Consider the following 26046-nt stretch of genomic DNA (forward strand, 5'->3'; position numbering starts at 1 on the left):
GATAGTAATGGACGCTGAAAATTCAGCTTTGTAGGAAGCCATCATAGGAATAAATGACATTTTAAAATATTTAAAATGGAAAACAGTACAATTCAAAGTAATAATAATATTTCATAATATTACACATTTTACTGCATTGTTGATTAAATGAATGTAAAGCATTTTAAATGGATGAGAAAATGGAAAGATTTTAATGGTACTGTATATCCAATTTACAACTTAAAATGACTAAAAAGTACAAGAACAATTTTACAGCTCAAATAACACACATTTTAGAATGAATGTAAGTACTTTTATAAAATTAGAAGTTCAAAATTTCTGTTTTTAAATCCTCTAAAAAAGTGCCTTTTTTAAATAAGAAAACAAGAGATTTGTACTTGTATAAAAGAATGTTCCTTTTTAAAAAAAAAATCTATAGCACAGCTTAATAATTAACTATTATTTATACTAAAATAACAACCTTGTGGTAGTGAGGTTTCTGGCTTGAAGTGGTTTTCCAACACTATAATCATCATAATACTGCTGTTATGAAGATACATTCTTGGCTTAATGAGGAAAATGAGTTTTGTATTAAATCAGAAAGTTAATCATATTTTACAACCTCTGTTGTGTCAACACAGGCCAAAAACCAAAACAGATCTGATGCAAATGGTCTCAGGAGTGGTTGCTGGCTATTGAGCTGGCAGAGTTAAACAGCACTCTCTATCAACATTGTATCAGTCAGTTTATCAGTGCTTGGCCTCATTAACCCTTAATTAGCAAGTCTTGGGACCAAAACCAACAAACCAACACAGACAAACAAATTCCACCAGACTGCAACGAACTATAGTGCGGGAAAGTGCCAAGAATGGTCCCTACAATCTCCCAAGAGAAACTACAGACTCTGGAGCCAACAAAAGAAGGCCACCAGGCAAAACAAACTAAAAAAAGATTTTAACTGGAAGTTACAATAAATAGCTACAAATAAACATACATTATGAGTATAGTGAGACAGGAGACTGGCTTTATAAGGGGCTCTCTTTGTCACCCTCCCGCTTTCCCTTTGCCTCTGCATTCCTGGACTGTAAAACATGGGGTCTTTTTTCCTCTTCTGTTTGTTTCCAGAGCTACAAGGCGTCTGGGAAAGCAAACATGCTGAGGTGGGGGCAAAATAAGCCAGAAAATAAGGGACTGGCGCATTCAGCACCTTTACAAGGCAGGGGGGGACATGGACACTGTAATTACACTGATTTACACTCAGCCATAGACTGGAGTGAATTCCCCTGAACAAACTGCGCTCATGAGTATGACACATGGCAAAACTGGAGCGCTAGATGAAGAGATGAGTGATGACACAGCTACTCAGGGAAGAGTGAAAATCCAGGAGGTGAGGGGAAATCTGAGGATTACATTGTGAGTTATGAAAGGAGAGTGTGCGAGACAAGCGGGACCAGCCACAGACAAAGGAACCATAAGTTATGTGCACATTTTCTTGGCAGATGGCGTCTTACTGAAATGACTTACTAGAGCGTACGTGAAGTGTGTTATGACAGCAAGTCTGGCAAAAAGAAAAACATAAATGTCCGCATATGAGATATGGACCAGAATGAGAGAAAACACAAAGAGAAGAGAAGAGAAAGAGAGAGAAGAGAAGAGAAGAGAAGAGAAGAGAGGAGAAGAGAAGAGAAGAGAAGAGAAGAGAAGAGAAGAGAAGAGAAGAGAGACAATAGATAGATAGATAGATAGATAGATAGATAGATAGATAGATAGATAGATAGATAGATAGATAGATAGATAGATAGATAGAAAAGAGGAAAAGGAGGGACAGAGACAAAAAGAAAAGAACAGAAAACACAAAGAGAAGAGAAGAGAAGAATAGATAGATAGATAGATAGATAGATAGATAGATAGATAGATAGATAGATAGATAGATAGATAGATAGATAGAAACGAGGAAAAGGAGGGACAGAGACAAAAAGAAAAGAACAGAAAAGAAAAAGGAGAGAGACAGATTGACAGACATAAGAGAAGAGAAAAGAAAAGGAAAAAGAAGAAAAGAAGGGACAGACAGACATACAGTATAGACAAACGGATAGAACAACTAACAAAGAGAAAGAAATAAGAAAGATGACAGAGACAGATAGATAGATAGATAGATAGATAGATAGATAGATAGATAGATAGAAAAGAGGAAAAGGAGAGACAGAGACAAAAAGAAAAGAACAGAAAATAAAAAGGAGAGAGACAGATAAAGACAAAAGAAAAGAAAAAAAAGAAAAGAAAAGAAAAGAAAAGAAAAGAAGAAAAGAGAAGAAAAGAAGGGACAGACAGACATAGACAAACGGATAGAACAACTGACAAAGAAAAAGAAAGAAAAAGAATGATGACAGAGACACAGATGGATAGATAGATAGACAGATAGATAGACAGATAAATAGACAAGAAAAAAGAAAAGAAAAGACAGTCATACAGTATAGACAAAGATAGAACAACTGAAAGAAAGAAAGAAAGAAAGAAAGAAAGAAAGAAAGAAAGAAAGAAAGAAAGAAAGAAAGTCTGGAAAGGTGGCAAACAATAGAGAGAGAGACTAACAGAAGTTAAACACCCTCTCAGAGTCTTTGTCTGGGAAACTAGGTCAGTTTGGAGTTTGGAACAGGAGTCGGTCCCTTCTCGTGAGCAGCCCCTCTCCATCTCCGCATGTGCCCCAGAATGGGGGCTACAGCCAAACCCCCCTCGTCCCCCAATTTCCTGTCCTATTTGGCTGAAATACAGCTGAAACAAAAAGGGGGAATCTCTCAGTCTTGCTCCCCTAAACGCTCCCCACATCAGCACACACTGGAGTTGAACCCACTGCACCTGAATGTCACCAAACGACACTTCACAAACTAATAATAACCCACACAAACAACAGGCAAAACACTAAGACACAGCAAAGCTGTGCACTCTGAGCTTGTTTCCAGCAAGCTTGACATCATTCTTTGTTACGCTTTCTATCAAAACCAGACGGCTCTTACTAATAGAAGCTGAGCCCGGCTCAGTATGACTCCAATCAGACATCTTACACACATATCCCAGAGTCAGCACTATGTCCCCGAAACCATCCACCACTCAGCCTCCATTTTGAGACCACAGATTGATAAAACAGCAGCATTCCTCGGCATGATCCGCGTCTTTCAGCAACCAATTTCTGGCTATTTGATCTGAAGGCATCTTTTCATAAAGCAGCGCAAGCTTGCATGCCTTCTCTTTTTATTGGCTTATGAAAAGCTCGACTTCAAATAAACCATCAGCAAAAGGGAAAAGGAGTTACATTTCAGGCATTCCCCAACCTCCAGCCTATGTACCCATGATCCTCTGCAATCAATCAGTCACAGATACAAAGGATAACAGATACAGTATATACGCGCACACCTGTTTTTGGCCGGCACTGGCAATATTCCCATGAGTTCAAAGTCTATGTAGACCACAATCACAATGACCCGTCACTCATGACACCCATCTCAACCCTCTCTCTAGGCTCAAAGTAAAATCAGCACAAATTAAGCTAAACTCACCTAGTGTGTTTAAATTTATGCAAAGGAGCAGTGACTACTAATGGAAATGGTAAAATCGCTGCCACTGTGAACGGGGCATAACATGTCTTGGTGCTTGTCTATGACCCCCTCTGAAGGTCATAGTGGAGGTCTGATCTTCCAGCAACCTGTGCATGGAAATATGATGAATGTGTTGAGAAGCGTCCACAAAGAGTCTCTTATATTTACAGCACACTCTGATTTGTGCATGTATGCGTTTGAAATTCTGAGCAACAGCCTCCTTATTGTCCCGGATCAGCGCTGTACATACGAAAAGCAGCGCAGAGATGCGTTTGAACTGACAGTATGAATTTATTGTTACTTTCATCCAGTGCCATGACCTCCTTTGCTCCACCTGAATGCGTGATGAATGGCACAGCCGAATCTCACAATGATCACATTTTAAATCGCCGCTGGCACAGGGAACGGGCTTGGCTTTCTCTGCTGTCTGTTATATGAGTCCTGGATTACATACAGGGTGGGTGAAGAGATGTGACGGTTGAAATGCTTATCTGGATGAGCTTCCATGACTGAGCAATCCTAGAGCCCAAAAGAATGTACAACCACCTGGGTGGGTTTGGACCAGCAAAAATAATAGTATTCATACTGCAGTGGGTCTTTTTCAAAGTCATCCTATATGAGTTTAACATTCATATTTAAAAAAAACAATAAGACATTTAAAATAGGGGTTTTTGCCCATGTAAACCATCACCATGCTAGGCCAACGTGATTGGTTCTAGGTGGTTTCTAGGCCAGTGATAGGAGCTCGCCAAGTTGTTCCAGGGTGGTTTCTAGGGTGTTCAAAGCTGTTTGCAGGGGGTGTTCTGGATGGTTTCTAAACCATTGCTAGATACTTGCTAGGTTGTTATAGGTGGTTTCTAGGGCGTTGCTAGATGCTCTCTAGGATGTTCTGGGTGGTTTCTAGGCTGTTGATAGGTGCTCACTAGGGTGCTTTGGGTGGTTTCTAGGCCGTTGATAGTGTTCGCTAGGTTGTTCCAGGATGGTTTCTAGGGCATTGTGATGGTTTCTAGGGCACTCTAGGTGCTAACTGGGTGTGTTGTGGGTGATTTCTTATCTAGACCATTGCTAGGTGCTCGCCAGGATGCTCTGGGTAGTTTCTAGGCCAATAGGTGCTCACTAGGTTGTTCTGGGGTGGTTTCTAGGGCGTTGCAAGCTGTTTACAAGGGGTGTTTTGGATGATTTCTGGATGTTGCTAGAAACTCTCTAGGTTGTTCTGGGTGGTTTCTAGGGCATTGCTAGATGCTCGCTAGGGTGTTCTGGGTGGTTTCTAGGCCATTGCTAGGTGCTTGCTGAGGGTGTTCTGGTTGGTTTCTAGGCCATTGACAGGTGCTCACTAGGTTGTGGTGGTTTCTTGGACGTTTCTAGACTGCTAGGTTGTTCCGGGGTGGTTTATAGTAGTTGCTAGATACTCACTAGGTTGTTCTGAGCGGTTTCTAAAGCGCTGCAAGGTGCTCGCTGGAGGTGTTCTGGGAGGTTTCTAGGCCATTGATAGGACCTTGCTAGGTTGTTCTGGGGTGATTTCTAGGGGTTGCTAGATACTCACAAGGTTGTTCTGGGCAGTTTCTAGGGTGTTGCAAGGGGGTAGTTTCTAGGGTGTTCTACACGCTAGGTTGTTGATAGGTTGATGGGTTGTTGACAGGTGCTTGCTGGGGGTGTTCTGGGTGGTTTCTAGTAGTGGGTTGCTTTCTAGAGTTATCTCAGTGGTGACAAAGGTCAAGGAAAAAGAGCCCACCTCACCTCAAGATATTTTGAAAAATGTAAATGTGTCTAAAACAACATTAGACTTCCATTGTATGGACAAAAAACTTTTTCAAGAGTGTCTTCTTTTGTGTTCCAAATGCATACAGGTTTAGAATGACATGAGGATGAGTAAATAATGACAACATTTTCTTTTTTGGGTAAATTAGCCCTTAAAAGGTTAAAGAATGCAAGAAACATTATTTCAACATTGTTTTAACATTAAATCAACATTATTCCCATGCTGAAGTTTATTTGGTTGCAAATTCTGTTTTTTGCATACATGGTACATAGAGATCATGTGTCTGGTCCTTACCTCCACAATGCTCTTGAGGTCCCTCACGTAGGCCTGCTCGGTCTCCACGATCTCCAGCGCCACCCTCTCCAGGCGAGTGAGTTTGGGCAGCGGTGTTGTGGAGGCAGGGTGGGGACTGGCTCCAGTCAGTAGGGAGAGAGGGGTGAGGTCCAGGCTGATGTCTGAGCCATTACGTTGTGGCCCGGGGTAGGCCGGCATGGCTCCGTAGGGGAGCGATGAGGAGGAAGACGAGGAGTGTCCATCCTGCAGCGAGGCAGATGAGGCAGAGGAGCTGAGACTGGCACCGCGGTCACTGTCAGAGCACACCGTGTTAACAGAGGTGCAGCTCCCACGGGAAGCACCGCCTGAAGAGGCCATGCGGCTCACAATCCCACTCAGTGAGGACACAGAGGAGGGGCGCTTAGCAGCTGCAGCAGAGAGAGACAGAAACAAGTTGGTGTGTGAATACTAGTGATCACTGCATTTTTGGTCATTAAAAGTAAAAAATAAAATAAAATACAATGTTAAAAAAAAAACATTATCTCTTAATTGATCTCTTAATTGTTTTGCCAAGACAGCAATGTAGTGCAAATTTTTGGCTTAAATCTCCTTCTTCTTGAAGACCCCAGTAAACTCACATGTGTCTATTCTAGAGTTCAAGAAGAGATCTCAAAACTGCATTTAAAATTGTCAGGATACCAAAGTCTGTGTCCATAAATCAGAGATTTTAATATAAAAACATTATCATTTCTTATCAACCACTTCCCATTCCATTTATTTTTGATAATCTTAATATATAATAATATAACATATATTATATTATATTATATTATATTATATTATATTATATTATATTATATTATATTATATTATATAACGATTTTATGGTTTTCAAAATAAGGAAACAAAAAAAAATGAATAACATTTTATAAAAATTGTTTTAACAATTTTTAACATATATATAACATACAAATTGTTTGTATTGTAAAACTATAGTGCTTACAATGTGTTTCCTGCAAATATCTTTCTGCCTGTCTCAAAGGTGTGACTGTGCAAAACTACATCACAATGGTTTGCAGCAAACCCGCAGAGACTGTCAATCTAACGGTGCTGTGCACACCCTGTATAGACAGGAAACAAAAATCACAACTTCCTGACTGCAATTTGCTGGACGATTAAACCTGCGAACACAGAAGTCATTCAATCAGCCGTGCCCTAAAATGACCAGAACATCTAAATCAAAACAGTGACGCTCTGCCTGAAGAGCTGTATCAAAAACTGAACACAACAGTCTGGTCGTCAAGGCAAGAGAACACAGGCCGGTACAGAGCACTGTAAGGATTGGCATTGTTTAAAGGCTGAATGCTGGGCTGTGCTCATCACAATGGTGGCCCAGTTACAGAGCAGAGACGAACAATCCTCCATTTCCTCTGACCTAGCAGGCAGGGCGACGCAGTCAACTGTTACTCTCTGCACTCCCTTCCTCGCCAAGTCTGCCTATCATCCATCAAGTATTCCATCTGACCATTAGCTGAAACTGCTTGCAGCCTTTTCTCCCATTCCTTGCATTCATAGAAGGTTTGAAAGCACTTCAGTAATATTGATTGCCTGAATTTGATTTAAACACACTCATAAAGTACATGAAGGCATGTGTTTATCTTTTGCTGGCCCCAATCCAAGATCAGCACAACTATGGCGGCAGTCGCACATAAAAAAAAAAAAAATGTGAAAATGAGGAAAAAACGTGGAGGGATGGATTGTAAAATCCTCTGCAGCCAGACATACATCAACGCAACAGCCATCTTTTGCTTTTCGTTTGATGCCTATCTCGAGATCAGCTGTACTGGATAGAAAAGTATTCAGGAGCACGTTCAAAGCACAGCATAAATTCAGCCAGACAGATGCATGAAGTGTGACAACGTAAACCCAGTGCATCCTCTGGAACAAAAGCAAACAGACAGGGTACTCCATCACTACTTTAGCATGAAGTCAGAAACTTTCATGTGGCATGGAAGAACCATAAGCAGGGGACTGTTTCACCCTAAACCTTATCCCTATGGATTTTGTTATTCCCAACATTAAGTTTAAAGAGCCTCTAAGCCATGCAACGTCAACTGGCGGCCCGCGGGCCAAATCCGGCCCGCCAGAGATTTCCATCCGGCCCCCAGAATAATACTGAATTCAGGAATAGCCTTGTAAGAGGAAAAAAGTTTAGGGCTGGTCCGAATACCATTTTTTGAGCTTCGAAGCTTCGGTAGTAATGAACATCGACTCTTCGGAGAGAGGGGCTGAACATATTTTTCTCTCTAATAAAGGCAGGAATCTGTGTCTGTATGTCCGTTTGCATTTTTATTATTTCGAGAACCGTTCATCCAATCGACTTCACAAGGCAGTGCAGTGTCGCATTTGGTGCAATATAGATGGACACGCGAGACGCGACACATTCAGAATTAATAAACTTTTAGTAAACTACAGTCAGAACAGCGCGAGCGGGAAGCGGCGCACCTCATGCGGGCAGGGCTTATGCTCCGAGAACGGACACTGCACTAGTGATATAAAACGCACACACACAGGTCTGTTAAATTAAGCAATACTTTTAAGGTAGTCTAATATTTTTCTGACTAACAAATTGGCACAGTAAGGGTAGATTTAAATAAAGAAAAACGAAATTTAAATAAAGAAAAAACGAAATTTATATAAACAAAAACGAAATTTAAATAAAGAAAAAACGAAATTTAAATAAAGAAAAATGAAATTTAAATAAAGAAAAACGAAATTAAGTTAAATTAAAAACGAGATTAATTTAGATTGATAATAACGGGTAAAAATGCTAATACATTTTGTTTCTATTATTGTATTTTCCACAGTGTCAAAGCAACAAAACACAAGCTCAGACATGCACTTCGGTCCATACAAACTCCGCTGTTCTGAACACTCCCGTTGCTGGAACACGCGTCGGTTCTATTTCTAGCATGCACGCGTTTTCCGCGTGGCTCGAGCGCGCCTGAGACGCGTGTCTCAGTGTGCAAACTCCAACCTGTTAAATATGGGAGCCGAAATAAAAACGGACACGCCACGCAGCTGAGACGCTCACGCAGCCAGTGTGTCGCCGGCCTTATTCAAGGGGGAATGAGAATCGTTTCGCGGGGGATCCCAGGTGTGCAAAAAATAAAAATAAAAAAATATTCGAATGTCAAATTTTCAAATCGAATACCAACCCACCGAACGAATATTTGAATATTCGGGTCCGTTCCATATTTGTTTATTTTTAAATCTAACGAAAAAAAAAAACCCTTCTGAAAAATAGCCTGCCTTCAGTCAAGAATGAAAAACTCTCATTGAACATCTTTTATTGTTTCACGTGCTCATTTTTTCACAAATGTCAAAATTTTCCTTGCCTGGGATTAGCGCACAATTGCGTGACAGTGATGGACAGCTTGACAGCCTCACAAATATGAAGCCTAAAATATCGCTATCGCCCCCTGGTGGCTTGCTGCAGTACAGGTAATATGTAAAAAATTAAATAAATTTGGAATTAGAATTAGTATATCAAATAATAACATATTAGGATACAATTCGAATTTTATTTTATATTACGAGTATCTGGCCCTTACAGTGTCTGCAGAGAAAAATTCTGGCCCTTGGACAAATATAGTTGATGACCCCTGCTCTAAGCCAACAGCCTGAATTCAGAGTGGATAAATCGGTTGGGATTTCCAACAAAACCTGACCATCTCTAGATAAGACTGATGAACATGTGCGTGAGCCAAAACACACATACTGTGCTTCATAATTATATGATTCTTAATGGAAAATGGAATGACTCGATTAATTGTGTGGCTGTTTTAGAAATCTGAAATAATACATTAGAGCTCATTTCCTCCTAATATTTTCATAATTGACATAGATCTACTTGGAAATAATGTAAAAAAACACCTCAGTTCGGTCCGTGTGTCCATAATTGCAATAAATTATTAGTCAGTGATACGTACTTATTATAAGTTCCGGTAATTGTGGTATTTTCATCATAAATTTCATGTGCACTGTTTTTTTTTAGTCACTTAAAATCCAATAAAGAGCCTAACAAGGCTCACCTAACTCCTAACAGAGAATCAGGCCTGTTATGTAGATCACAGAAGTCTGTGAAGATCATTTGGCCAGATGAGTGAAAGCCAAGAGAAAGATATCACATACCTGATCCGCAAGGCACGGCAACATCAGCTGGAATGACCACCAGTGCAGTTAGCTGAGAATTATGTCTTCTCACTGTAGTTTAGTTAGTCCTCATAACTAATTCAAAGCAACTGACTAGCACTATCTTCCAAATGCCATCAGGTATCCAAATGATTTCTGAAACTGAATCTTCTTCCAGCAGAGACTAAACGGACCTCACTTTTCGTAACGCAGACAGGAACCATGCACTATATAAGAGTGAGTCTTGTTCACATGTGCACACTTCCCTCTCATAGAGAGATTTCCTGTCTAGGTGTGTATTAGCCTGCAGGCCGCAAAAACCACGTTATTTCGAGAGCTGTCAAACTCTTCAGTCTTTTTCCGGTAATACTTAAGAGTACTTATGTGATCAAGAAACAAGATAACAATATAGGAGGTTAGTATTTGGGTGAGTCTCACATGTCCAGATACTGTATTATATATATACATAATCGTTGTTATTATTTTAATGTTTTATAATAATAAATGTTTTTGAGCAGCAAATCAGCATATTAGAATGATTTCTGAAAGATCATGTGACACTGAAGACTGGAGTAATGATGCTGAAAATTCAACTTCACCATCACAGGAATAAATTACATTTAAAAATATTAAAATAGAAAATAGTTATTTTAACTTTTAATAATATTTCAAAATATTATTGTTTTTACTGTAATGTTGATGTTCTTTTTAAAAAAAAAAATTCAAATGGTAGTGTATATCTATCTATCTATGCTTTCCAACTAACACAAGTTCCTTAATAACATCATCCTCTTCCCGATAATGACATCATTTTTATCAGGAACAGAACAGAAAACAGTTTCAAAACTTGCCTGAGCTTGATCACAGCATAATACTGAAAGTCTGTGATGCCTATTTATAGGAATACATCCTTAAATTACAACACAGACATTCAAAAGAATGACTCACAAAAAAAACAAAAAAAACATACAAGATGGAGCTGAGCTCAAATAGTGAGTGTTTATCTGTATCAGCGAATCTGGGTGATCATCCATCTGCTGAGATACTTCCTGTGTGCCGTGCCAGTCTGCACCTGACGGCCCCATTACAGGAAGTGGTGCAACCAAATACAAGCAGTTCCCTGCAAAGGTGCTCAGAACTCAACACCACCTAGTCATCACATGCCAGCTGAGGTCAAGAAGATATGATTTAGGTCAAATGTTAAAGATGTTTGTATTCATGACCTCTTTATTCTTTTGGGGTTGACTGGATGTGATTTTAAATGCATGTATATTTGACTGCATATGTACTGACAGGGATATATTGCTCTTTTGGGATGTCATGTGTAGTATATTGATAGCAACTTGACATATTCCAGATTCTATTTGACATAAAAATTTATTTCCAAACATAAATATGCCTCTTGGTCTCTATTGCATGATCAGAACTATTTCAATCATGAATTGTTTAGAGAGCCCAATCTAAAGAGAGGTGACCAACCCTAAACAATTGTGATTGTCAGCACATTTCCAACAGACTTGTTCAGTTTGTTTGAATTGATAATGTAAGCAACCATTCTTTGTAAAGTAGGAGAGGCTGAGGTCCAAAAATATCAAGAGGGAGACCACCCTGTCTAATTCTGAACCTGATAACTCTTAGCATTTCATTCCTAATAGACACTCTTATCTATGGCATGCTTGATGGCTTATCTCCATTGAAAATTGTGTAATATCTCAGAAAATATATCTTTTGTCAATTTCCCAGGCTCTAATTTGTGGTTTTGAACTCAACCAAAACACAGAAGTTAACAAAAGCAAATTCAAATTCAGACCGTGAACAAGCAGTTCCTGTCAGTAGCTTTTGATTGGGATATTACATAATCACGTTAAGATATTCAAACACTGATATAATTTGATTGGCATCTGATCTGACCTTGGTTGCTGTTTTTTTTCTGGCTGTCGCGGCCCGCCCCCTCAGGCATGGTGTGATTCTATCACAGGAAGTAGAAACCTGCAAAACAAATGCAAACTGTTAAAAGCAAAACAATGTGTAATGTTATGTGACAAATGTAATGAAAAATACGGGCAGAAAAAAATTAAATAAATAATAATAATAATGACAGTAAAAATATAAAAATAATAATAATAGTGATATTATACACACATATATACATATATATATATATATATATATATATATATATATATATATATATATGAAATGAAATGAAATATTAAATTAGCTCAGTGGGTCCCACTGACACCACACAGTTAGACGGTGTATTTGGAAAAAAAAAATATATATATATAAAATAAAATAAATAGCTCAGTGGGTAGCACTGACACCTCACAGTAAGAAGGTCTGTTTGGAAAACAGATGGATAAAATAATAGAATATAAAATAAAATATAACAAAAAATATAACATAACATAAAAACAAAACAAAACAAAACAAAACATCTCAGTGGGCAGAACTGACACCTCACTGTAAGAAGGTCTGTTTGTTTGGAAAACAGATGGATAAAATAATATAATATAAAATAAAATATAACAAAAAATATAATATAAAATATAAAATAAACAACAAAACAAAGCAAAAAACAGCACTTACACCTCACAGTAAGAAGGTCTGTTTGGAAAACAGATGGATAAAATAAAATAAAATAAAATAAAATAAAATAAAATAAAATAGTAACATCGCTACAACATAAGCACACTGTCCTACACAGTCAGCTCAGACATAAGTTAGAACATTATTATCATAATATACTGTATACTCCCATTAGTTTAGACTGAGAAAAACTACTGCAAATGGGCTCTTTCTTTATCAGTGCTAAAGTGCCTTCCGCTTCTTTCACAAGAAGAGGAAGACAATGAAAAAAACTAGAGAAAAAAAATACCAAAGGTCTGAGCCAATGCAATTAAAGAGCTGAAACGCGATAGATGCTGTTTGAGTAAGTGGCGGGGGGTGGGTAGCTCGCAGCCTTCTCTCTCTCTCTTAAAAAAGAAGAGAAAATGAAACATATGTAATGGTTGGCACAGACACAAAAATCTGCAACTCTCTTTCCCAAATGTTGAGCATGTGTCCTGTCAGCGCAATTGGTGCTGGAACTTCAGGAAAAGGAAACAATAGGGATAGACAGGGCTCCTCTATGATGTGTTAATGTTTATCATATCCCGACAAGCCGTCTCCCATGTCACCTGCCCCGGCCTTCACTCCGCAGGCTCCCTGCTGCCTGTCACTCAGAGGACAACACCAGCGTGAGAGCTCAACATCTGAGGGAAAAGCTCTAACTATCCAACCACCCTTCATAACTCAGAAAAAGACAGAAATAGTTCACAGCATAGAGTAGAATTTCTCCTTTCTCGTTTTTGCTCTGATGTCTTACAATAAAATTGACACAGGCCTTTTCCCTTATGATTTTCAATAAGGAGTTTTCTGTTACCTAAACAAAATAAATTATACATAAAGTATCATGCAAATGAAAAAAATAGTCATCTAAAAAAAAATCTAAAAAGGTCATCTAAAAAGGTCATCTAAATGTAAAATAAGAAAAATGAGAATACGCACTTAATTATCCAATATCGACTGGTAAAGATTAAGCAAAATTGGCAGATAACTGATACGGCACTGACATAGGCTTGTTGCCTCGCTCCCTATCAGGCAATGACTTTGCAGGCAGCGTTTGAGCACAAAGGTACCTCATGAAACTGATTTCGGACAGACTTCTAAGGCAGAATAATGATCAACAGCAAAATAGCTAAATATTTAATTACTACAGTAGTAATTTCTCGCAAGAAATGACATCAGAAGTGGAAAACGTTGGTCAAAAACATACATTTACACACAAACTGACCACCAACTGGAACTCAACTGTCACAGAATGAAAAGCACAGGATTGTGGGATATCAAAGGCAGCGAAGGATACATCTATGCTGCCTTCAAAAATTGATCAGATGAAGGTACCTCAGGAGAGAGGAAGTGGAGATAAACATTAGATTCAGACAGGCCTTGATGCCTTCCTACCTTGGAATGCATCCTCCTAAGGCAGCATTTATCAGTTTTTGGATGCAGCCATAGTGTGCATCCATAACCATTATATGGCTAGTTAGAGCCTCAGCACCGATGGTGTGAGAACCCTATTGTAATTGCTCAGTCAATTATTCTTCTTCTCCGAAATGAATCGCATTTTTGAGGGCCTAAACATGTTCGAAAACTCATGAAACTTTGCACACGCGTCAGAAGTGGTGAAAATTGTCTGATATGGGTTTCAGAATTAGGTGTGGCAAAATGGCTCTATAGCGCCACCTACAAAATTTCAATTAAGCGTCCTTTGCGATATGTTTCACGTACAGGTATGAAATTCAGTAGACAGATGTAACAACCCAATACCTACAAAAAAGTCCCTGGGAGCAAATTCTGAAAACCCAACAGGAAGTGAGATGGTTTTGAATTTTCTCTGCAAAATGTTTGCAGTTTTTGCCATTTCCAGACGTACTTTAACAAACTCCTCCTAGAGCTTTAATCAGATCACGGTCATATTTGGTCAGTCTAATCTAAAGGCCTTTGTAATGTTAAATTGCGAAGATCTTGACTTTTCACTGAAGGGTGTGTCTGTGGCGGCCTGACAAATTTCGATGTTTCGCCATGAAACAGGAAGTTGTTGTAACTTGGGCATACAATGTCCGATCTGTCCCAAACTTCACATGATTCATTAGAGTCCTGACCTGAAGACATCTACAATGCAATATTCAGTTACAGTCAATGCTCCACCTGCAGGCAACAGGAAATGGCATGTTTTACACTGTGATTAACTCCTCATAGAGATTTAATCAGATCAACATAATATTTGGTCAGTCTAATCTTAAAGCCTTAGCGATGTTACACTGCAAAGATCCTGAGTTTTCACTAAAGGGCATGTCTGTGGCGGCCTGACAAAGTCGGATGTTTCACCATGAAAGAGGAAGCTGTGGTAACTCAGGCATAAAGGTTTCCGAACTGCCCAAACTTAACATGTTTGACAAAAGTCCTGGCCTGAAGACATCTCTATGCCAATATTCAGTTAGTCATAGCACCACCTGCTGACAACAGTAAATGGCATGTTTTGCATAATAATTCACTCCCAGAAACACATTTAAATATGCCATGAAGTACCAAACATACTAGAAACACGTTAAATTATGCAACACTTGGCTAAGTGCTAATTTTTGCAATTTAAGCCGCGGTTACACTAGACTTTGAACATGCAAAATTTCTTCAGATACTGTAATGGGCTTGATATGACGTCACGTATGAGGTCATGCCGTGATGAATCGATCTTCTACTGGTTGCATGTCTTCACATGATGCGAATTCGCAGGTCAGAGTTCACCAAACTTGAACTTTAGAATGCAGCAAAATGCGGAATTTTTTTTCACGCAAGCTTGCGTTTCTGGTCTGACGCATTCGCATGCGTTTGAATGGAAGTCAAAGGAACGAAAAGAGGAGTGTGACCGCACCGTAACGCCACAAAACAGGAAGTTGTTGTAACTCAGGCAAATAATGTCCGATCTGCTCCAAACTTCACATGATTGATAATAGTCTTAGCCTGAAGACATCTACATGACTTTGCCATACTTCTGTATTAACTCGCTTACATGCATGTCACCCTCTATTTACTGTTTTCCTACGGCCACTGGGTGGTGGTGGCCCTGGTTGCGAGGGCCCTTTCATTGCTGCTTGCAGCTTTAATGGCATTTTATTATTTACATTCAGCACTGTTTTTTCGATCCTGTCAGAACAGACGTGCTGCCTATTTTTCGGTCAAGATCCAACAACTGACAAACACTGATCTGAAGTTTTGGATCAAGTACCCGACAGGGACAGAGTCGGTCTGGCCGTGATATAGACTAGCTCCTGTTATTTAGGCAGCTCTGTTTGTCTCCATACTTCAGTTGCAGTGAAACACTTAGAGCCAAGTGTAATGATCTGTTTTGGATGTCTAGAAACCAGACTAAATTAAAAATTACCCTGGCACTTTTCCATGCACTGTCCTTCAGAGTGTTTCTCACCGCAGTCCCCCAGGGCCTTTAGGGCCCATTTCCAGCTCAGCCTCATTAAAGGCATCTTACTTCCTGTAACTGCAAGCATGAAGGTTGTAGAACACTACAAGCCTTTGCGGTAAAAACCCCATGTATTTTTTTGGCTCCAGAGCTTGTTTGCTGCGAAATTCCCGAATTCCAATTGTGGTAAAAATTAACTCGCTTTACGACAACAGTTTCTAATAGCGAATAAATGTTACCGTCAGGGGGGAGGTCGAGGGGGCAGTGACAGCAAGTATTTTTGAGGCCGAGTCGATGCGAGCCAACATCTGGTTAGCCAACGCAGAGGTTAGAATGAGGTTAGCAAGACTCCACTCTCCATAATGCAGAGCAGCCAGTCTCCATACGTCTTCCAAACACCCTGACGTGCTCCTCGAGCAAAATTGCAACTTTGTCATAATGAAAAATGTTGAGCAAGAGGCCTTTTTCCACCCTGTAATTTTCATTACAGTTGCATCTCTCGTGGCATCATTCCAGGTGCATCCGTACGCTCCGTACTTTGACAGTCATAGAGACAAAACTGCCTGCTGACAGAGTCCTATTACACTGGACAGCTGTGTGCGTGTTCTTGCCTGCACATGTGTGTGAGTGTTTTGGGGAGTTTTCTTTTGCGTGTCTAAAGGGTAGTAGAGCTGGATGACAATTATATGTTAGTGGGAACGAGTTCCCTGTTTTTTGTATTGTAATATAAAAGAGTCAGTCACTGACACACAGCAGAGCCTTTAAAACGACAGGTTCGAAAAGGGGGTTTTCACAGTAATGACATAGAACAGGGTTTCCCCAAACAAGGGTTTGCGAGTTGATGAAAAGCTAATAATTAAGAGAATGTAATAGAGCTGCACAATTCTAGATAAATTGAGAATCACAATTTTTTTTGTGACACTGGTGACGTAGTGAACGCAGTGCTTCCATGTTCACGTCTGAACTCCGGCTCAGTATTGGCCGATGCTGTACATGTGAGCACCACGATGCATGCGTGTGATGCTGATGCAAGAGCTGACTAATAATGAGTTGGCATTCTGACGTAGAACACTGAAGCGCTGCACTGCATTCACTACGTCAACTGCGTTGGAGACTGAGAGGGGAGAGAAGAAATTATTGAATAAAGTCATTATTTTTGTTTTTGCGCTCAAAAAGCATTCTCGATGCTTCCTAACATTAAGGTTGAACCACTGTAAACACTACTATTTTAACAATGTCTTTACTACCTTTCTGGACCTCAAAAGGTGCAATGACATTGCTGCCTATGTATGGTTCAGAAACCCTCGGATTTCATCAAAAATATCTTTATTGTGTTCCGAACACGAACAAAGGTCTTATGGGTTTGGAACGACATGAGGGTCATTAATTAATGATTATGATAATGATTAATTAATTAATTAAAGAGTAATTAATGACAGAAATTTCATTTTTGGGTGAATTAACCCTTTAAATAAATGATTCAATGATTCAATGAAATACATTATTTTAACAGTCACTTGTCGGTTGTCGCCACCTATTTGTGAAACGATGTAATGGTACAATCGTTATTTGAAGTTATTTGAAGTTCAAATGGTGATTTGCTCCATTTTGTTTGCTTCTGTAGACATTAGTGTTTTTATCTGAACTATAAACTTTTATCCCAGTAAATCATCTCTGTGATTATTTGAATAATTGTAACACGGAAATAACAATACTGTGTGGTTGAAAACACTATGTCATATAATCGCTGCATGTTTCAGAGTGAAGAACTGCACTGTGTTCATTTATATACATGTAGCTTAATCCTGTGTTTTCAGAGCAGCTTGGTTCACAGTAAATGCTGCTTCTCTTGAACTCCATCTCTCCAACCGCTGTGAGTTTAACATGCAATTGGGAACGCTATAGGGGTTTTGCACCGGGTAGTTTATGGGAACTCAGTTATAGGAACTAGTCACCAGGGCAGTCCCCGCAAGAACTAAATTTTCACCTAGGTCCATTTTCCTGGTTGCATTCGCACCATCAGTAGGAACACTGAAGTGCCGTACGCCGGCCAACAGCAGCACCATTTAACCCTTAAATGCATGACTGTTTCGCCAATCATTCTTACAAATTCGGGTCTTTATCGACCCGGATCTATATCTAACACAGAAGGATCTCTACCTGTCATGATAATATAAAACTCCTCTGATATTAGAGTAACAATTACAGAAGAATAAAATAAATTGTATTTTGTTACCTTTTGGAGCTTGAAAGGGCTCCGTTTATGCCATCATCACTGTCCTCGTCAGAGCTCATTTCCCAGTAAATTCAGAAAATAATGGGCTAGTTTTATGGTTGAGGTCACGAATATGAGCCCATTCGTGATCTCAAACATATTCTCAGAACTATATAATTTCCAACATCTTCAAAATCAATATTTCGATCGCTAACAGCTTCACCAGATCCATCCAGTAACAGTTAGTCATATTTGAATTTATATTTATAATTTTATGATTTTTTTCTTGTTATATTCTTTATAAATGAATTGATTGAGGAATACCAAGAAGGTTGATATCTAACTTTAAAAAATGAATGAGGAGGAGGGTAGTGAATGACGTCCCGGGTCACTAAAGACCCGAGGTATGCATTTAAGGGTTAACGTCAGATAAAGATGACAGGTAAATGCCATTAACATCAGCATGTCTTATCGCGGTTTTCCATGTTCGTGGAGTTAGTTTGTGGAGTATGTTTGTAAACTGTGTTTACATGGACTTAAAAAAATGGCGGGTTTTGGTGTTTCATATGTCATTGCGTTCAACCAATCAACGTACACTTAAATCACTGGTAGTTCCTATTGCACTGGGTTGGACCCTACTCTGAAGTAGGAGCTAATTTAGTCCACCCACAAGGCGTTCCTATAACTAAAATCATTCCCAGTTCCTGCGGTGCAAACACGCCAAAAAGCGGGTACATAGTTACAGGAAGCAGGACCTATGAAAACATTCCTCTGGTGTGAAAGCCCCTAATGTGTGCTACAGTAGGTTAAATTCATTTACATTCACATTTGCATTATTTGCAACAATTTTGTTTACAGCATTTCACCATTCCACCAAAATAAAAGGTTTCGTATTCGACATCAAAAGCAACTTCAAGTACATCTAAAATATTTGGCTGACAAAAACATCTGGGAACCCCTTCCATAGAAAAGCAATTTCAGGTTCCCCAAAAAACCCTTCAATGAACAGACCTTGAACCATTTTTCTTAGTGTAAATTAAAAATTGTAATAATCTAAAAAAACTGAAAGGTTCCTTGGGGAACCAAAAATGGTTCTTCTATGGCATTGCTGTGAAACCCCCCTTTTGGAACTTTTATTTTTAAAGGTGTAGGGATGTTATCGGTTCTTAATAGAACCACAGATGCCAATAAAGAATCTTTATTCACAGAACAGTTTCTTAAACCAATCAAATACTATAATTTCTTCATAGTTATTTTGCAACGAAAAAGACAAAGTACAAGCAAAGCTTCTGGTTTAACTATGAAAAGTTTAAAAACCATTGCTTTTGACACTGAACTGTAAAGAATTATCAACAGATGAATTCATATTGCTAACAGAGCTCACTAGTGTAAACACACTCACACCCAATGCAATGTCCTTCTATCTAAAACTCTCCAACACACAAGAGGTGCAGTGTGTGTGTGTGTGTGTGTGTGTGTGTGTGTGTGTGTGTGTGTGTGTGTGTGTGTGTGTGTGTGTGTGTGTGTGTGTGTGTGTGTGTGTGGAGAGAGAGGTGAAGATGTTTTTTGAAGTTCAACAGTTGACCTGTTCACAAAGTGAGGTCAATGCTGATGCACCCAAACACATAAATAAACAGGAGCGTGACTATTGAAGTCCACATGATTGGGGTCAAAACTGGCCCTGATGCTCTATTGTCTTACACTAAGAGTTCTGAAGGCTATTGTTTCTTTTCTAGCTGACCTTCACATTTCCCCATGGAGCCGGACCACAACAGTGCCATCCACCACTCCACTCCCCTCCGACATGTCTCCCCAAAGCCAGCACCATATTTTTTTTAGTCTTTTCCTTGTTCGGTTAGACAACAAAGGCTTCACAAACACAATGGATAATGCTCAGTAGGGGTAGTCACCCGTACTTACACAAATGCTGGTGAGGAAATGCAGTGGGCATGAAAGCAATGGGGCAGTGAGGAGGGAGGGATAGTGATGCAGGCCACACTGTATGCAGTCCTCAATCACATGAGGTTGAGGAGTTTGAGGAGCCTTTTGTTTCAAGTCTTTGTCAAGTCTTATACAATAATAAGTGGGGGTTGTACAATATGGTAATGACAAAACTGTTTCTGAGAACAAATCATAATTGGCTAAGGGTAAAATAACAATGAAATAACTGAAGACAAGGACATGTCACTTCTCCTTAATTTTGAGGGGAAAAGAACATCATATTTCAAGAGTTTCACTTTGCTTGACAAATAATAATTAATATTCACCAGCCATGCTGATCAGGTTTATTATGTGTCCCCTTCAATTTTTCAGATTGTTCCTACTGACTTGAATGTTTAAAACATTTCATGCACAAATTTTGTAGCTTTGGGAATTTGGCCTACATTTTGTGCAGAGTGTAACAGCTGTGCATCAGTAATGCAATCCATGTGAGATCATCCATATTTGGATATTATCAACTGGCCAGAAAGAGCAGAGCATTCCCTGACATTCACACTGTGAAACAAGGCCAGTGACCTCACAATTATTAACACATATTCATGGTTCTTCAGAAATGTGTCATGATTGCACAGAAAGGCAATCATTCCCCAGAGAACATACAGTGAGGGGAAAGAGTTTTGACCAAGAGGGTTGAAACATCCAAGTTCCTGAAGCTCAATAAAAGTGTCATCGGGTGTAGTGAAGAGTGGGGCTATATAAAAAAAAAGAGCCTGTATCCCTGAGTTCCTGCCTGCTCCACCAGGGAAATTCCCTTTGTCTTAGTATATGCAACTAATTATAGAAGTAAAGCTGTGCTGCAAATGGTGTCTATAAAAGAATAAGTGTCAGTCCATAAAGTTCAGGGTAACAAACTAGCATGCAGCCTAATCAATTTATCAGCGGCGGGAAAAGGGGGGGCTAATGGACCTTTTAGTAGCCAGGAAAAGGAAACGCTATGTCATGCATAGTGTACTGAGCTTGGGAAGTTAAACAGTTATATATTACAAGCAGGAATGTCTCTAGTGATCAAAGATAAGATATAAAAAAGACAAATGGATAAATGATCCAGGCAAGGCTAAGTGTAGACAGAAGGAACGATGTGAACTTTGACCTGGATGAAAGAACGTGGCAGGGGTGCAGATAGAAAACCTGGGGTGATCAAGAGTCACAGAGAAGCGCAGGAGGGTGGGACGTATTACTCATGGAGGACACTGCCAAGTAAGGCAGAGAGACTTGAGTCACCAGACAGAGGACGGCATTCACAGCTGTGCGTTTTTACACACCTGCACTTGGAAACTCTCACAAACCCACCCAGTTCCATCACCACTGCAAACATAAGACTCCTTGAGATGAGCACAGTCAGCAAACTCCAGCGTCAACAACCTCATCCCCTCCCAAACTCATCAAATCTTTGAACCACATCCAGCTCTTTTCTCCTACACCAGTGTCGGAAATGCTGCTGTTTGAGGGAGATGGGTGTAAAGCTGGTGTGTCTGGCTGCTAAGGGACTGCTCTTGCTTTCATGCTGGGTGCTTCGGAGGTTGTAGTTGGGGGGGGGGGGGGGGGGGGGGGGGGTTCTGTCTGTTTGCATTACTACCTCCATTAAAACTTCTACATGGACATCTGCTGGACAGATGCTCTTATCTGGGAATATCTTAGAACATTTGCATTTGAGATGAAAATGAAACCTCAAAATTAAATGCATTTTCTAATACATCCCCATAATGCAAATATGTTTCAGGCCAAAGTATACTGTTTTTTTACACAAGCTTTGCATACTGTATACGTACAACAGAACGCATAGGCTTTTAAAGTATGCTTCATTTGATAGCGTGCGAGAACACGAGCACTCATCACATGCACACTAGAAAGATTCATCTTTGTCTATTGTCTGTACTATTTCTCTCCACAATTGATAAGCAATAAAAATGTACTTGTACTCATTTAAACTTAGTTGCAGTATCTTGTTTACATGAGCATCCGTTGTTGTTGTAGTCTTGGGTAGTTTGTTGTCGTTGTTCCGATTACTCCATTTCTTTTCCGACTGTGAAACAATGTAGCAGGTATTTTAATTGCACTAATTAGTGCAAAACTATTTAACACGAATGTGCAAGCTGAGCATAAAAAGTATGTGCCGTTTTAAAAAAAAAATCAGACTGCACACGTACACTACGTGCATACTATGCTGATGACAAAATTTAGACTTTGGGCGTTAACGGGGTTCACCCTCTGGTCGTTCCACATCCGTAAGACCTTTGTTCATCTTCGGAACACAAATTAAGATCTTTTTGATGAAGTCTGAGAGCTTTCTATCCCTCAGAGATCCAACAAACTAGTACTTTTAAGGTTCAGAAAGGTAGGAATGACATCAAAGTACTCCATGTGACTCCAGTGGTTTAATGTATTAGTTCACTTTCAAATGAAAATTAGCCCAAGCTTTACTCACCCTCAAGTCATCCTAGGTGTATATGACTTTCTTCTTTCTGATGAACACAATCACAGAAATATTAATAAATATCCTGACGCATCCAAGCTTTATAATGGCGGTAAAAGGGATCAATGAGTATAAGCTGAAGAAAGTGCTTCCATCCACATCCATCCATCATAAACATACTCCACACGGCTCCAGGGGGTTAATAAAAGCCTTCTGAAGCGAAGCGATGCGTTTGTGTACAAAAAAAAAAAAAATCCATATTTAAAAAGTTATGAAGTAAAATATCTATCTTCCGCATGAGCCGCCTTCCGTATATAAATGTACACAGAAAGTGTAACACTCTTGCAGTTCACAAAGTTTACGCTACGTGCTACGCCTTCCCTATTCAACTTACGGAAAAAGTGTAACTGACGTGACGCCAGTTTACACTTTCTTCATAACTTCAATACGGAAGGTGATCTGGCAGAAGCTATATATTTTACACAAACACATCGCTTCACTTTAGAAGGCCTTTAGTAACCCCCCGGAGCCATGTGGAGCACATATTTATGATGGATGGATGTGGATGGAAGCACTTTCTTCAGCTTATACTCAATGATCCCTATCACTGCCATTATAAAGCTTGGATGCGTCAGGATATTTATTAATATTTCTGCGGTTATGTTTATCAGAAAGAAGAAAGTCATATACACCTAGGATGGCTCGAGGGTGAGTAAAGCTTGGGCTAATTTTCAATTCAAAGTAAACTAATCCTTTAACCTCAATTTTATGAAGCAACATGAGTGCTTTGTTTGCACAAAAAAAACAATTTACCACTTTACTTACAAAAATATTGATCTGCAACACACATTCACAAGAGCTTCACGACGTATGCGTGTTGTATTCAGACTCGTGCATCAACTCAAAGCACATGCGCAAGTGTGTTTTGTGATCACGCAAGAACTGACATTGTTGTGTGAACAAGCTTTGGATAATATTTTTTTGTAAATAAATTGGTAAATTATGTTTTTTAAAACAAAGCACTTACGTCGCTTCATAAAATTGAGTTTAAGTCATGGGGACACATGGAATACTTTAAAGGTGCCATTGAATAAAAAATTTAATTTACCTTGGCATAGTTGAATAACAAGAGTTCAGTACATGGAAATGACATACAGTGAGTCTCAAACTCCATTGTTTCCTCCTTCTTATATAAATCTCATTTGTTTAAAAGACCTCAGAGGAACAGGCAAATCTCAACGTAAGAGTATGACCCCAATATTTGCATATGCCAGCCCATCTTCAAGGAATTACACAAGGGCAGCCAGTATTAACGTCTGGATCTGTGCACAGCTGAATCATCAGACTAGGTAAGCAAGCAAGAACAATAGCGAAAAATGGCAGATGGAGCGATAAAAACTGACATGATCCATGATTACATGATATTTTTAGTGATATTTGTAATTTGTCTTTCTAAATGTTTCGTTAGCATGTTGCTAATGTACTGTTAAATGTGGTTAAAGTTACCATCGTTTATTACTGTATTCACAGAGACAAGAGAGCCGTTGCTATTTTCATTTTTAAACACTTGCAGTCTGTATATTGCATAAACACAACTTCATTCTTTATAAATCTCTCCAACAGTGTAGCATTAGCCGTTAGCCACGGAGCACAGCCTCAAACTCATTCAGAATCAAATGTAAACATCCAAATAAATACTATACTCACATTATCCGACGCATGCATGCAGTATGCATGACGAACATTTGGTAAAGATCCATTTGAGGGTTATATTAGCTGTGTGAACTTTGTAAATGCACTGTATTATAGTTGAGAGCTTGGGGGGGGGCAGGGAGCGCAAGGATTTAAAGGGGCCGCAGCCTGAATCGGAGCATATTTAATGATGCTTCAAAATAGGCAGTTAAAAAAATTTATTAAAAAAAATCTATGGGGTATTTTGAGCTGAAACTTCACAGACACATTCAGGGGACACCTTAGACTTATATTACATCTCGTAAAAAACGGTTCTAGGGCACCTTTAATGATGTCTTTCCTACCTTTCTAGACCTTGGAGTGGTAGTTCGTTGGATCTCTGAGGGACAGAAAGCTCTCAGACTTCATCAAAAAGATTTTAATTTGTGTTCCGAAGATGAACGAAGGTCTTATGGATGTGGAAAGACACAAGGGTGAGGAATAAATGACAGAATATTAATTTTTGGGTGAACTAACCCTTTAAAGCTCAGTGACTGCAACAAAAATATGATACTATGAAAGATGATACACAGAATTCAAGCTGCGCTTTGCACCTCAGACACGTATTGTACCGCATCACTCCATGCGGGACATGGAGCATGAAGCTGGGAAGCTCATCAGCCCAAATTCTTGTAGCTGGGGTGCACTGGGAGGAAATGGGGATTTGGCATATTCCCTCCGAGCTCTTAGGAGGAGGGGGTTTGTCTCCTAAATTCATGGTAAACTAAGCAACAGGCCGGTATTAGCAAGGACAGTTTTCCAAGTGAATAAGTGGATGGTGAAAAGGGGATGTTGGTTTTCAAAGCAAACAGAGCTTTGCATGTTAACCTTCACATTCAAAAGGTCCAAACATCCAGAGGGAGGGTTTGGCTGACTTCCTGCTTCTCAGTTCAGATTCCATGACCAATCCTGAAGCCTATTCTTCTCTTTGATATGATGAAAATGACCAAACAATACCCTTTCCCCCCCAAAGACCCAAATGGGCAATATTTAAGATTTTTTTTGTCCCGAGATATGCTGCACTTTTCAAAATAACATAATAAGCTGGAAAAACACAGAAGTGTCATTTGCGGAGAGTTTTCAGAGCTCAAATCCATGCGTGCTGACATTTTCAAGAAAGTTAGACCTTAAAGTCGGTCAATGTTCTGTTTTTACCAAGTATACATGTGTCTTGCATGTTTAAAAGGAAAATAAATGTGATCCCACAGCTCTACTGAAAGATGAAATGACAGACAAACTGTGTGGTGTGTGTTTAGGCCATAAAGCAAAACACCATGAACTTGCAAAACAGCAGCATATAATGTAATTCAGAATAGCTGGGATGCATTAAATACATTTTCATCCCATCAATCACATGATGTCACTGATCCACGTTGAAATTGAGTTTCTTTTTTAATAGTAAATGACATATTTTGGGCTTAACTCAGGCAATATTTGCACAGACAGATTCCCACTTGTAAAGACTGACATCTTTTCAATGAGTTTGTATTCCCGGCTGAACTAACGTAAATTGAGACCAGACGGGATTCGTTGGGAAGTTTTATTTGTCCACCCCGAATAGTCAGCATTCCAGCTGCTAAAGAAAATAGTGTTTGTTGAGCAAGAGAGGGGGGCTGTAAGAGTGGTTGAGAAAGTTTGGACTTTAAATGTCTGACAAAAGATATGATGCTGAAAACAATCCCATGTTGAAGGGTTTTCCAGTGCTGCCTGTGAGCTAAGGCTGAGGTAATACACATTTTACAGAATGAGTCTATACCCAGCTGGAAAAAGGGGGTATACTGTATCTTTTATGAAATCATAATTAGGAACTGAATGGTAAAAATTACTCTGGACCGAGTAAACAGATGTAAATACAAAGTATAAATATAC

At 39.3% G+C, this 26046-nt stretch overlaps 1 protein-coding gene across 2 annotated transcripts in view; it reads right to left on the bottom strand.

Annotated features, from left to right (window-relative positions):
• plekhg2 (pleckstrin homology domain containing, family G (with RhoGef domain) member 2) overlaps positions 1-26046 on the bottom strand; it is a 49874-nt gene that overhangs the window by 22502 nt on the left and 1326 nt on the right. The window contains exons 2-3 of one of the 2 annotated variants that reach the window (XM_048159785.1): positions 11710-11787; positions 5626-6032 (exon numbers count right to left, since the gene is read on the bottom strand). In XM_048159785.1, coding sequence (XP_048015742.1) covers positions 5626-6032; positions 11710-11758 — 456 coding nt within the window. In that variant the 5' untranslated portion in view covers positions 11759-11787. Of the gene's footprint in view, positions 1-5625; positions 6033-9798; positions 10290-11709; positions 11788-26046 lie in introns of those variants that run through there. The other variant, XM_048159786.1, reaches the window with a different exon arrangement.

The sequence above is a fragment of the Megalobrama amblycephala genome, linkage group LG16 (genome assembly GCF_018812025.1).
Source record: "Megalobrama amblycephala isolate DHTTF-2021 linkage group LG16, ASM1881202v1, whole genome shotgun sequence".
NCBI classification, from domain to species: Eukaryota; Metazoa; Chordata; class Actinopteri; order Cypriniformes; family Xenocyprididae; genus Megalobrama; species Megalobrama amblycephala.